Raw genomic sequence first — 12,777 nt, 5'->3', positions numbered from 1 at the left:
TGCCCTTCCAGTTCCTTCCCAGCCCAGTGCACTTCCTGACGGCAGCCATCTTGCTGCACCTGCATTGTCACTTCCTGCCCAGCCCAGTGCATTTCCTGATGGCAGCCATCTTGCTGCACCTGCATTGTCACTTCGTGCCCTGCCCAGTACACTTCCTGGAGACGGCCATATTGGTACACCAAATTAGACAACTGGAAGGCCAACCTCTAGTGAGCCACCTCTACCCAGTGTGTCCGGTCTTACAAGTCAATGGTACATTCTACGTACCGCCGGATGTGCTGAGCAGAATCCCAAGTTGTCTATAGTCCACAGGACCCGAAGATATTGGACGTTTAAAAGGTACCCCCAATTATGGTGGAACTGAAGCCTGGAGCTCCCCTACCCAGGAAACCACAGTACCCACTGAAACCAGCGCAATCTAAGGCCATTTCAAAGCAGGTCAAGTCCCTTTTGGCAAATGGTGCACTCATACCTTGCACCTCTCCATGCAACACACCTTTGTTCCCGGTAAAAAAAAAAGAAGACACCCAAAGGAGAATCAGAGAAGTACAGGATGGTACAGGACCTCCGAGCAGTGAATGAAGCCACTGTCTTAGAGACACTTATCGCCCCAAATCCCCACACTTTATTCACAGGGGTACCTCCAACAGCAAAATACTTCAACATGGTGGACCTGGCAAATGCATTTTTCAGCGTTCCCTTGTATCCTTCCTGCAGATACTTCTTCATTTTTACCCATGAGGGGCAGCAATACACCTGGGCAGTTTATGCCACAAGGGGCGCAAAATTCTCCAAGCCAGTTTGCCAAAGCCATGACCCCCATACTGGACACGTGGCAAAAGGAACATTCGGCAGTGGTCCTTCTTCAATATGTGGATGACTTTCTCCTCTGTGCTGATGACCTGCCCACGGCTGAAGAAGCCTCGGAGAGTTTACTATGTTACTTGGCACACCAAGGCTGTAAGGCCTCTAAACCGAAGTTGTAATGGTGCTCTACAACAGTCGTATTCCTGGGCCACTGCCTCTCACATGGAACAAGGCATCTTACGGAGGAAAGAGTTAAGGCCATCCAGAACTTGCCACTGCCGCTAGGCCAAAAGCCATTCCACGCCTTTCTTGGCCTCATATCCTACTGTAGGTCATGGACTCCTGATGCTTCTTGGTTTATGCAACCACTCTACAATGCTCTCAAGTCTGAGCCCTTCCATCTGTCCAAAGAGGCCGCCTCCAACTTTTTGGCTCTAAAACGCTTACTTTCTTCAGCCCCAGCCCTAGGTCTACCAGACTACGAGAAACCTTTCAAACTGTTCGTGTCTGAACGCCAAGGCCATGGCACAGGAGTATTGGCCCAGTCCCATGGTGACTGCCTACGACCCGTAGGCTACTACTCATGCCGTTTAGACCCAATGGCTAGAGGAGCACCCTCGTGTCTGCGTGCAGTTTTCGCTGCTCAAGCTCTGCTGGATAAGACCTCTGATATCGTTCTGGGACATGAACTTGTCCTCCTGGCGCCGCATGACATTGCTGCCATTTTAAACCAAGTCCAACCTAAACATTTGTCCACAGCGAGGCATCTTAGACTACAGTGTTCCCTCCAACTTCCTGATAACGTCACTCTCCTACGTTGCCAAACCCTGAATCCGGCCACTCTCCTCCCAATTGCTGAGGGGGGTAATGAAGGTAATGCAGAAAGTGGAGAGGATAATGGAGCCACTGAGCCTCATAACTATCTTGAAGTGATGAAAATGGAAACACCTCTGCAGGATCCAGACTTCACTTTCTTTGTTGATGGTTCCAGATATGCAGATGATGGAGGCAAATATTATACAGGCTTTGCGGTCACTACTGCAGGCACAGTCCTACAGGCAAGAGCCCTATCGCCAGCAATATCTGCACAGGGAGCTGAACTTCAAGCACTCGCAACAGCATGCCAGATGGTGGAAGGAAAAAAAAAAAGGTCCAATATCTACACAGATTCTAGACACGCCTTCAGGGTGGCCCATGATTTCAGATCTATATGGAAGGCAAGAGGATATATGACTGCGGCAGGTACATCCATAAGACATGGAGCAGCCATTGGACGACTGCTGGAAGCACTCCTTCTACCCACTCAAGTGGCTATTCTGAAGGTAAAAGCTCATGGGAATCTAAACTCCCAAGAAGCCAAAGACAATAATCTGGCAGATTTGGCGGCAAAACGAGCGGCCATGAAACCACCAGAAATAGAAGAAGGAGAGGTGACCGGAGAGTGGGAACCAATATTCACCTTACAGACCTTATCTGTGGATAGAAGCTACCTCAAGGAACTCCAAGAAGCAGCAAGTCCAGAAGAAAAAGAAAGCCGGAGAAGAGCTGTTCTCAAAAACGGTCTGTTTGATTGTAACAAGAGGCTTTGTTTAACTATATATGGTCAATGGTGGAGAAGGATCTGGGGGGGTCAATAATGGAGAAGAATCTGGAGGGGTCAGTGGTGGAGAAGGATCTGGGGGGGTCAATGGAGAAGAAGGATCTGGGGGGGTCAATGGTGGAGAAGGTTCTAGTAGATCACAAGCTTAATAATGGCAGCAATGCAAAGCTGCGGATTCCAAAGCGAGCAAAATCATCTCTTGTATTAGGAGAGGTATAGACTCCAGAGAGAGAGATATCACCTCCCCTCCCCCCCGGTACAAATCATTAGTAAGACCTCATCTTGAACATGCAGTTCAGTTTTGGGCTCCAATTCACAAAAAGAACATTGGGGAACTGGAGAAAGTACAGAGAAGGGCAACCAAACTGATACGAGGCATGGAGGAGATCAGCTATGAGGAAAGATTAGAGGAACTGAATGTATTCTCTACTGAGGAGATTAAGGGGGGATATGATCTCCATGTATAATACATAAGGGGGGATATGATCTCCATGTATAATACATAAGGGGGATATGATCTCCATGTATAATACATAAGGGGGGTATATGATCTCCATGTATAATACATAAGGGGGGTATATGATCTCCATGTATAATACATAAGGGGGGATATGATCTCCATGTATAATACATAAGGGGGGATATGATCTCCATGTATAATACATAAGGGGGGATATGATCTCCATGTATAATACATAAGGGGGGATATGATCTCCATGTATAATACATAAGGGGGGGATATGATCTCCATGTATAATACATAAGGGGGGATATGATCTCCATGTATAATACATAGGGGGGGATATGATCTCCATGTATAATACATAAGGGGGATATGATCTCCATGTATAATACATAAGGGAGGATATGATCTCCATGTATAATACATAAGGGGGATATGATCACCATGTATAATACATAAGGGGGGATATGATCTCCATGTATAATACATAAGGGGGGATATGATCTCCATGTATAATACATAAGGGGGATATGATCTCCATGTATAATACATAAGGGGGAGATATGATCTCCATGTATAATACATAAGGGGGATTTGATCTCCATGTATAATACATAAGGGGGGATATGATCTCCATGTATAATACATAAGGGGGGATATGATCTCCATGTATAATACATAAGGGGGGATATGATCTCCATGTATAATACATAAGGGGGATATGATCTCCATGTATAATACATAAGGGGGGATATGATCTCCATGTATAATACATAAGGGGGATATGATCTCCATGTATAATACATAAGGGGGATATGATCTCCATGTATAATACATAAGGGGGGGATATGATCTCCATGTATAATACATAAGGGGGATATGATCTCCATGTATAATACATAAGGGGGGGTTGCTGTAGGAAAGTCCTGGATTCTTTCTTGGATACACAGAATATAACTGGATGTAACATTTATAGGGAAAGTTGATCCAGGAAATATCCGATTGCCTCTCGGAGGATCAGGAAGGAATTGTTTTCCCTGCAGGAGCAGATTACATCGTGCTTTGCTGGGTTTTTTCCTTCTGGTGGATCAGCTGTGGGTGTCGGATTATAACTTTTATTTTTAATGGTACAACTAGATGGAATGTCTTTTTTCAGCCAGACTAACTATGTAACTATGTAGGTCCCACACCGCTGCCTCCCATCTCCTGAGACTGCACTCAGTGACTTGGGTCTGAGACACTACAGACATATCCCTCCACCCGGCACAGCCATCAGACAACAGAGAAGGTCCCCTGGAAGAGAAATCCAGGAATACAGGACGGGGAACACAGCTCAGGAAAGTGACCAGGGGATTACAGGCTGATATCACCCAGTCCCCGCCCTACTCTGGACCAATCAGTGAGCAGTATGGGTGGAGGAATGGATTTAGTGTTCATGACCCACCTGTGCTGATCTCTGTAGGAGTGTCCTCCTCTATAAATGTCCCCGTTATTCCATCCTCCTCCATAGACTGCTGATCATCCCTCACATACGCCTCTTCTTCTTCTGCTTTCACCTCAAATTCTATATCGATTGGATCTCCACTCTAAATCAAGAAAATGAGAGAAAATATCATCTGTAAAATATAAGGTCACATAAACATCCACACATCATCTCCACAAGTCCATGTTCTAGATGCTCCATCCCACCAACCTTGCAATGGGGAGGGATGGTGTGACCTTCCTGTGTGGAATCCCGGGAATACAGAGGACGGCGACATCTCTCTGGTGGGTTCCTGTAGCTGGATGACTCCACCATGGTGTCCTGGTATAGATCTTTGTGTTCTTTTAGAAGCTCTGACTCCTCCATCACCCCATCCTCATCCTCCTCCTCTTTTATCTCTTCTTTAACTTCAACTTTAGGATCTCTCAGGTTTCCACTCTGAATATATAATAAAAATGCCATCAATGGTAACAATGCAGATAATGTACAGATCCTAATGATACTATCAGTGATTGTTCCTCATCTACCTGATGATGGTGAGGGATGGTGTGACCTTCCTGTGTGGAATCCCGGGAATACAGAGGACGGGGACATCTCTCTGGTGGGTTCCCATGACTGGATCCATCTGTAGGAAACACACACACTGACTGAATCCATTGTTTCTATGTGTTTATCAGATGATGGGGGATCTAGGTGGATCCTCCGTACTGCTCTCTCCTTTACAATAAAGTCTCCTCTTACCCGGTGATGTGAGGGGCGGCTGATTGTCCATCATGACGTCCTTGTAGAGATCCTTGTGTCCTTCTAAATACTCCCACTCCTCCATGGAGAAATAGACAGTGACACCCTGACACCTTATAGGAACCTGACACACACAATGATACAGTCACCATCCAGACACATCCCTTGTCTGTTACTGGAGAATGTCCCAGAATTCCCGGCACCGCTCACCTCTCCTGTCAGCTGATGGACCATCATGGTGGTCAGTTCCAGAATCTTCTGCTCTTTCTCCCTCTCAGGTATCAGAGAATGAGATGGAGGCACCATGGTGAGGCTCTGGGTTCTGCTCCATCCTCCTGAGATTGGCTCCCCACTAGACTTCTTTTTTACAACATAATCCTACAGATCAGGAGACAAATAAAACAATATCAACCACCTGACATCATCTAAATGTGTGCAAAAATAAAATGGTCTATTGACCAGAATAGACAAGAGTGATGTCATGTGATCTCCCAGAATCCTCCTCACCTCTCCAGTCAGGTCTGTGTTTTATTAATAGAGATGAGAGTGATGTCATGTGATCTCCCAGAATCCTCCTCACCTCTCCGGTCAGGTCTGTGTTTTATTAATAGAAATATAAGTGATGTCATGTGACCTCCCAGAATCCTCCTCACCTCTCCGGTCAGGTCTGTGTTTTATTAATAGAGATGAGAGTGGCCATGTGACCTCCCAGAATCCTCCTCACCTCTCCGGTCAGGTCTGTGTTTTATTAATAGAAATATAAGTGATGTCATGTGACCTCCCAGAATCCTCCTCACCTCTCTGGTCAGGTCCGTGTATTATAGAGATGAGAGTGATGTCATGTGACCTCCCAGAATCCTCCTCACCTCTCCGGTCAGCAGGTAGATGATCTCCAGGGTGAGGTTTAGTATCTTCTCAGTCATGTGACTCCGGTCCTCCTCCATCCTCATTGGTGCCATCATGTGATCTATACAGGTCTCCTTGTAGACGGATAACTTTGGGAAATGAAAGTAAGAATGATTTGGATGGTATTGGTCACACAATAATAGGATGTGGATGTGAGGGGGGAATAGGAGGGTTGCTGGACATTGAAGAACTACTCCCCCCATGGGAAGACATTTTGTTGAGGTCCGGGGCCCCTTTTCTCTGTTGGGTTTGTTTGGTCTCTGAACTGGTTTTGATGAGTTTTAGATCTGCAGACAAGGAATGATAAATCTGATCCTTCCTATGACTAGTTTGCTCTGAGGCAGTGCTGTGAGGTCAATGTCGGCTTATCATGCAGGGATGGTCACTTTACATCACCCGACGCCCGGGATATGTAGTTCTGGGGGCCGGGCAAGTATTGTGTTTAATCTTTATCCCTGCTGAGGGCAAGTCGCAGGGCTCTCCTTTCAGGTGCCAGCCTCTGCAACCCCGTGTGTGTGAACCTCTCCTGTACCTGCTATGCTTCCCTGGCTCTGCTTGCCCATCTGTGGGCCCGGGTCAGCGGGTGTCGGAGGGTAGAGGGGACGGAGGAGAGCAGACATGTTCACTCCCTTCTTGTCCTGACCCAGAAGTGACGTTATGACAGATTTCCCGACCATCGAGGCCGGCAAAGAATGTAATGCGGTGCGATGTGCACTACATTACATCCAATGGAGTACAGGGGAGACATTGGGGGTCTTTTAGACCCTGGATGTCTCAATAAAGAGAACCTGTCATCAAAAGTCATCTCATAGAGGACTTTGTCCCCTTAAGTAAAAATGTTTTTTTTAATTGTAAACAATTAAAGTTACACCCAAGTACATAACTCCTCCCTTTAAAACATTTTGTGGCCCCCCCACCCCCACATATATGCACACCCAAACGTAAGAGCACACGCTGGAGCGCCTACACGTGATAACATTGATTGTGATACACGTTACATATCGCCGGTCACACCAGAATGAGAGGATAATTCTAGGAGCAGACCTCCTCCGTACTCCATACTGATGACCTAGAAGGGGCTATAAATGTGTCCCCTATAGATAATACCGGGGACTAAAGGTTGTCACCATTTCAGCACACACAACTTAAGGTTTGACATGTTGGATATCTATTTACTCGCTGCAACCTCGGCTTTTATATTTTTACACATAAATGGGTCATTTATTGCTTTTTTGTGCCCTGAAATTAACTTGGGTGTATTTTTTGCTGAAATTTGGCATTTCCTAGACTTTGTTTTAATATTTTGTGACATAAAAAAATAGAACTGCCGCTATTTTCTCTAAAGTCTCTACTTTCAGAAAATCAATATTTTGGGGGTTTTGTGTCATCTTTAGGGCTAAAATTCTTTTTTAAATGTGCAAAAAATGCAAAAACAGCTCGGAGTGAAAGGGAGAAAGGATAAGCCGGACACTCCCCTTTCCTGAGGAGCAGCCAATCGGTTCTCATTACACTGCAAGGTCTCTCCCCTCCCTGCTAGTCCCGGTGCGGTGCTGGAGACAGGCGGGGGAGGGGAGGAGGAGATAAACAGCGCAATGTTACACATATTACACATTTAAGTTGCTATAAAACCCCTTTCATTTTTTTTTGTTTACAAACGATTTTATTTTTCAGAGAGTAGACTGAAAATAACAGTACAGCGTCAAACAATGTGTACAGTATTAACAAGGCACACTTAAATCGTACAATTCAGAAAGGCACCATCATATAGAAAGGGTAAAAAAGAAGAGAAAGGAAAGGAGAATAGATCCTAAGTACATGAGAAATATAAAGGAAAAGTAGACTGAATGATATATGTGTGAACAGGAGATGTCAATCAACCTTCACATGGAATGCCACTATTCATGTAGTAAATGTCTCTGAACCTTCCATGATTCCCATTTTCTATCAGACAAGTGCATCTTGTCCAGTAAGTTATAATGAATTCTCTCCATGAGCATCACAGCATCTACTCTATGTAACACAGAGGCCAATGGTACAGTGATAGATTCCCAATGTAGGGCGATAGCCCACAAAGTAGAAATACAAATAGTATGTATCAATGTCATAACATTATCAGGAACCCCCGGGATACGAGCTCCCAATAGGAAGACTGTATAGTCAGACGTACCGGAACACCCACCAGTGAAGTCACCAACTCAGATATCCTGCCCCACACCAAGGATAAAGTTGGGCAAGCCCACAACGTATGTACCAAAGTACCGGTGAGGCCGCAGCCCCGGAAACATAACGGGGACGTTTGTGGGTACAAAACGTGTAGCCTTGACGGGTATAATACCATCTGGTTAATACCTTGAGGGCCGTCTCATGGACAGAAAGAGATGGAGAGCTCTTACATATGTTATCCACCATGGAATCCCAATCCTCATCCGAAAAGGTGATACCACTATCCTCCTCCCATTTGTGTCTCTATAAAGGAGGTGTGGGAGAGAGACTGACCAGGAATTGGTGATACAGATCAGAGATAAGACCTTTGCCCCTGGGAGAGTCACGGCTGATACGTTCAGAAATCGGAGATGAAGGTGTAAGGCCAAAATGTGAGTTAAAAAATGTCTAATCTGTGGATAACGATGATATTCACGAAGCGGAACATCAAAAAGTCCGCGCATCAGATCAAAGGGAATATAAGATCCTCCACTTTGACAGTCAGGCAACCTAATAAAGGATCTATCGTACCACCAACGAAACGCCTGAGGAGAAGAAAATGCTGTACTAAAGTTAGGGTCACCAAAAAACGATACACCCGGGGAAACAGAAGAGACCAGATTTCATTGAAGTTTCCATCGAGACCAAAGTGTCAATGAATGGTCACAACAGAGTCAGAAAAAGTTAACGATCGAGGGAGGATTTTGGACCATAAAATACCCGGTAAATAAAATGGGCGTATAGATTGAGATTCAAATCTAACCCCCGGGATCTGGGAGTTAACAGTCGCCCATTGTGATAATTGTGCAAAACACACTGAAAGGTAAAAGAGCCAAAAATTGGGAAGACCGAGGCCCCCCGTCCGTTGTGACCGGTACAAAACCGATGAGGTAAAACGTGGACGTTTATTACACCAAATAAATTGTTAATCAGCCGCTGAAAGCGATCCAGAAACATTTCCGAGACGGAGATTGGAAGTGATGTAAATAGATAAAGTACCGTATTTTTCGCCGTATAAGACGCACGTGATGAGTGGGGGCAATGGTGGACATTACGTGATGAGTGGGGGCAATGGTGGACATTACGTGATGAGTGGGGGCAATGGTGGATGATGTATTAAACAAAAAGACAAAACGTACCGGTATGTTTGTCTTGTTGTTTTTTTTTTACTGATCCGAAAAAGATCCGATCCGTGACTCCTGATCCGTGGAACGATCTGAACCGTGAGTTCTTTCATTTCTGGATTTGTTACATGGTTGGCATAAAATTGTTCTTAGACTGCTGTTAACTTTACACAGTTGATATAAAATATTTTACTACAGTATTGGGTTCAGAACCTTTTTTTTCTAGATTTTCCTCCTTTAAAATTGGGTGCGTCTTATATGCCAGAGCGTCTTATTTGGCGAAAAATACGGTAGTTTAGGCAGAATATTCATTGTGACTGCCGTGACTCTACCCAGGAAGGAGATGGGGTACCCATGGCAAATCTTCAGTAGAGTAGAGAGGGGCGACACACATGGGGGGTAATTAGCAGCAAACATATCTGAGTATCTGGGAGTGAGGTTGATACCTAAATAGGAAATCCGATCCGTGGCCCAACGAAATGGAAAAGAGCTACGGAGAGAGGCACTCAGGAATCAGGAACATTGATGGCATAACCACTGATTTAGTGACATGAACAGACCTGACACTAGAGCAAAGTCGTTCAATACCGCCCATAGATTAGGCAATGATACTAACGGGTTGGTGAGGAAAAGCATGACATCATCAGCATACATACAGATTCTGAAAGGTGAAACCAATAAAGGGTAACCAGAGATCTCCGAATGTGATCTGATTGCAATCATCAAAGGTCCCAACACCAGTGCAAACAATAGGGATGACAGAGGACAACCATGACGGGTACCTCTACCCAATGTAACAAAGTCAGAGTTACAGCCGGGAAGTCTGATCCTTGTTATGGGAGAGTCATAGAGGGCGAGTATACCAGATAAACACTCATCACTGACACCCATTCTCTGCACCCAGGAAAACAAGGCCAAAGGACACCATCGAAGGCCTTATTAGTGTCCAAACTCAGTAACAAAACTTCTCTGGAGTGCAAATTGGTGTCCTGACTAATGTGTAATGTAAGGAGAATGTTGTCACTGATAAATCTGTCCGGGATAAAACCTGATTGGTCTGGAGACACCAAAGCCCCTTTCATTCTTTAACCCCCCGGACATTCCTAAAAGAGCCTCAGATTTATATACATTTTCTGTTACAAAGGAATGTTTCCTTCCTCCTGAGCAGCAATGTAAGGGGCTCTATGCTCCATACTCCTGACCCCGGCACTCCATCATTGTGTTGGCTGCATAGTGTAATGATTGCCCATTGGCTGCCTGTGTAGTGTCATCATTGCCCTTTGTAGGCCATGTATGGTCAGGATGGTCCTTGTCTTGTCTATTTATTGTCAGTGCTGTTTGTTTAGAGGACCATATTACTAGAATTTATCTCCACAATGAGGAGAATGTTCCGGCCCCGGAAGTGGGGGAATGTTGTGCCCCTGAAGGGGTTCATCTGGGTTCCCACACTATATATGTGTGTATCATCATCTGCTGGAGATAAAAGACGTCACAGTGACTATGGAGGAAGAGGACGGACATGACTATGGAGGGAGAGGACAGATGTGACTGTGGAGGAAGAGGACCGACATGACTGTGGAGGGAGAGGATGGACATGACTGTGGAGGAAGAGGACCAACATGACGGGGGTTAAATAGGAAAAAACATCTTATTACCTCCTCTGCTGTCACGTCCAGCAACGTCTCTGATATGCTTCCTCTCCGTCCCTGACATCACTTCCTGTCTGTGCCTGACATCACTTCCTGTCTGTGCCTGACATCACTTCCTGTCTGCATTCCATAGAGACTTCCTGTGTGAGTATAGGTGAGATCCCCACCTTGTGGAGTTCAGAGGAACTGCAGCCCCGAGATCCATCCCATAATCCCCCTTCCTGTATAATATGTACCTTACAGGGATACTACGGGAGATGAAACATTACTGAATAAAGGAAGAAGAAATAAATGTAACTCTTATGTAACCAACTGTTCAACAAACATCTCTTATTACATATAGAAAAGTCTTACAAACACAGAACACAAAATACAAATGTATAGCTAATGAGAGCGATCCCGCCAAACCTGATCCTTCTGGGGGGGACAATGCAAAATATATATCAATCCACTCATAATGACATCATCTTCTGGGAGTGTCTGCACATCCATCCATTTCATACACATTTCATTGTCTCAGAGGATCCCCTGCAGCCTATTAGTGCCCATTTCACTCTCTATGTCTCAGCGGATCTCCTGCAGACTATTAGCACCCATTTCCCTCTCTATGTCTCAGCAGATCTCCTGCAGCCTATTAGCACCCATTTCCCTCTCTATGTCTCAGCGGATCTCCTGCAGCCTATTAGCGCCCATTTCCCTCCTTTTGTCTCAGCGGATCTCCCGCAGCCTATTAGCTCCCATTTCCCTCTCTATGTCTCAGCGGATCTCCTGCAGCCTATTAGCGCCCATTTCCCTACTTTTGTCTCAGCAGATCTCCTGCAACCTATTAGCTCCCATTTCCCTTTCTATGTCTCGGCAGATCTCCTGCAGCCTATTAGCACCCATTTCCCTTTCTATGTGTTGGATTTTAGACACATACAATACTTCTTTAGTGTCTTGAGGCAATTATGAATGAAGAGCCGTTGAAATAAAAAATGAAGTGTGATTTTATTCTATCACACAATGGTGTAAGATAACAATGTAAGCGTATCATGAACAGTTCCATGGAGATACAACTACTGTAGAAATAACAATGTAAAGCGTATCATGAACAGTTCCATGGAGATACAACTACTGTAGAAATATCAATGTAAAGCGTATCATGAACAGTTCCATGGAGATACAACTACTGTAGAAATAACAATGTAAGTGTATCATGAACAGTTCCATGGAGATACAACTACTGTAGAGATAACAATGTAAAGCGTATCATGAACAGTTCCATGGAGATACAACTACTGTAGAAATAACAATGTAAAGCGTATCATGAACAGTTCCATGGAGATACAACTACTGTAGAAATATCAAGCAGAAGTGTAAAGATAAGTCACCATTTTTGTTATAGATGTCCGGCCGTGTGCTGTCCTGTCCTTCATGGACGTCTGTCCTTCTCATGCTCTCCTTGTCCTTCTCGAGACTTCGTGAAGAAGCCAGAAATAGAGGGAAGTGATGATCTTGCAGCACGCACCTGTTGCAGCTTCTCAGAATGTCCTAGACATGTATGTGTGTCAGAGTGTCGTGTAGCGTGTGAGAGTACCACCTCTGTCCCTCCAGACCCCTTTATGCAGCATGAGTGTCATAGTGAGAGATTCTTCATACCTTGTATGGCATAGAAGGGGGAGGGGACACTCACATGATGTCTTTGATGGACAGGAACATATGGATGCTGATGTACATAATATTGTAACCTGATGATGTAACCTCAGCTTGTTATATATAAATGATAATATAACTTCAATGTATAATCACTAATCTATATATAC

The 12,777-nt window shown here is 44.8% G+C and overlaps 1 protein-coding gene across 1 annotated transcript; it reads right to left on the bottom strand.

Moving 5' to 3' along the window:
• Nucleotides 1–1,966: 1,966 nt before the first annotated feature.
• LOC149461860 (oocyte zinc finger protein XlCOF29-like) lies at nt 1,967–12,556 on the bottom strand. The gene is made up of 4 exons (XM_089677722.1): nt 12,346–12,556; nt 5,961–6,089; nt 5,244–5,472; nt 1,967–2,013 (listed from the first exon to the last, which is right to left on the bottom strand). The coding sequence occupies exons 1-4, from the start codon at nt 12,388–12,390 to the stop codon at nt 1,967–1,969; spliced, it is 450 nt and encodes a 149-aa protein (XP_089533848.1). The 5' UTR covers nt 12,391–12,556.
• Between the last annotated feature and the right edge of the window lie 221 nt (nt 12,557–12,777).

The sequence above is a fragment of the Staurois parvus genome, unplaced genomic scaffold (assembly GCF_062004578.1).
Source record: "Staurois parvus isolate SC_StPar_1 unplaced genomic scaffold, SC_StPar_1.0 ptg000191l, whole genome shotgun sequence".
In the NCBI taxonomy this organism is placed as follows: domain Eukaryota; kingdom Metazoa; phylum Chordata; class Amphibia; order Anura; family Ranidae; genus Staurois; species Staurois parvus.
This window is presented reverse-complemented; position numbering and strand designations above follow the sequence as displayed.

Excerpts from the sequence above, each read along its gene's own strand:
- LOC149461860 (XM_089677722.1), bottom strand. The coding sequence starts at position 12,390 with ATGAAGGACAGGACAGCACACGGCCGGACATCTATAACAAAAATG. Across the intron at positions 6,090-12,345 it reads GGACATCTATAACAAAAATG|TTATCCGTCTACAAGGAGAC; the intron begins GTGACTTATCTT and ends CATTTCCCAAAG. Across the intron at positions 5,473-5,960 it reads TCTACCTGCTGACCGGAGAG|GATTATGTTGTAAAAAAGAA; the intron begins GTGAGGAGGATT and ends CCTGATCTGTAG.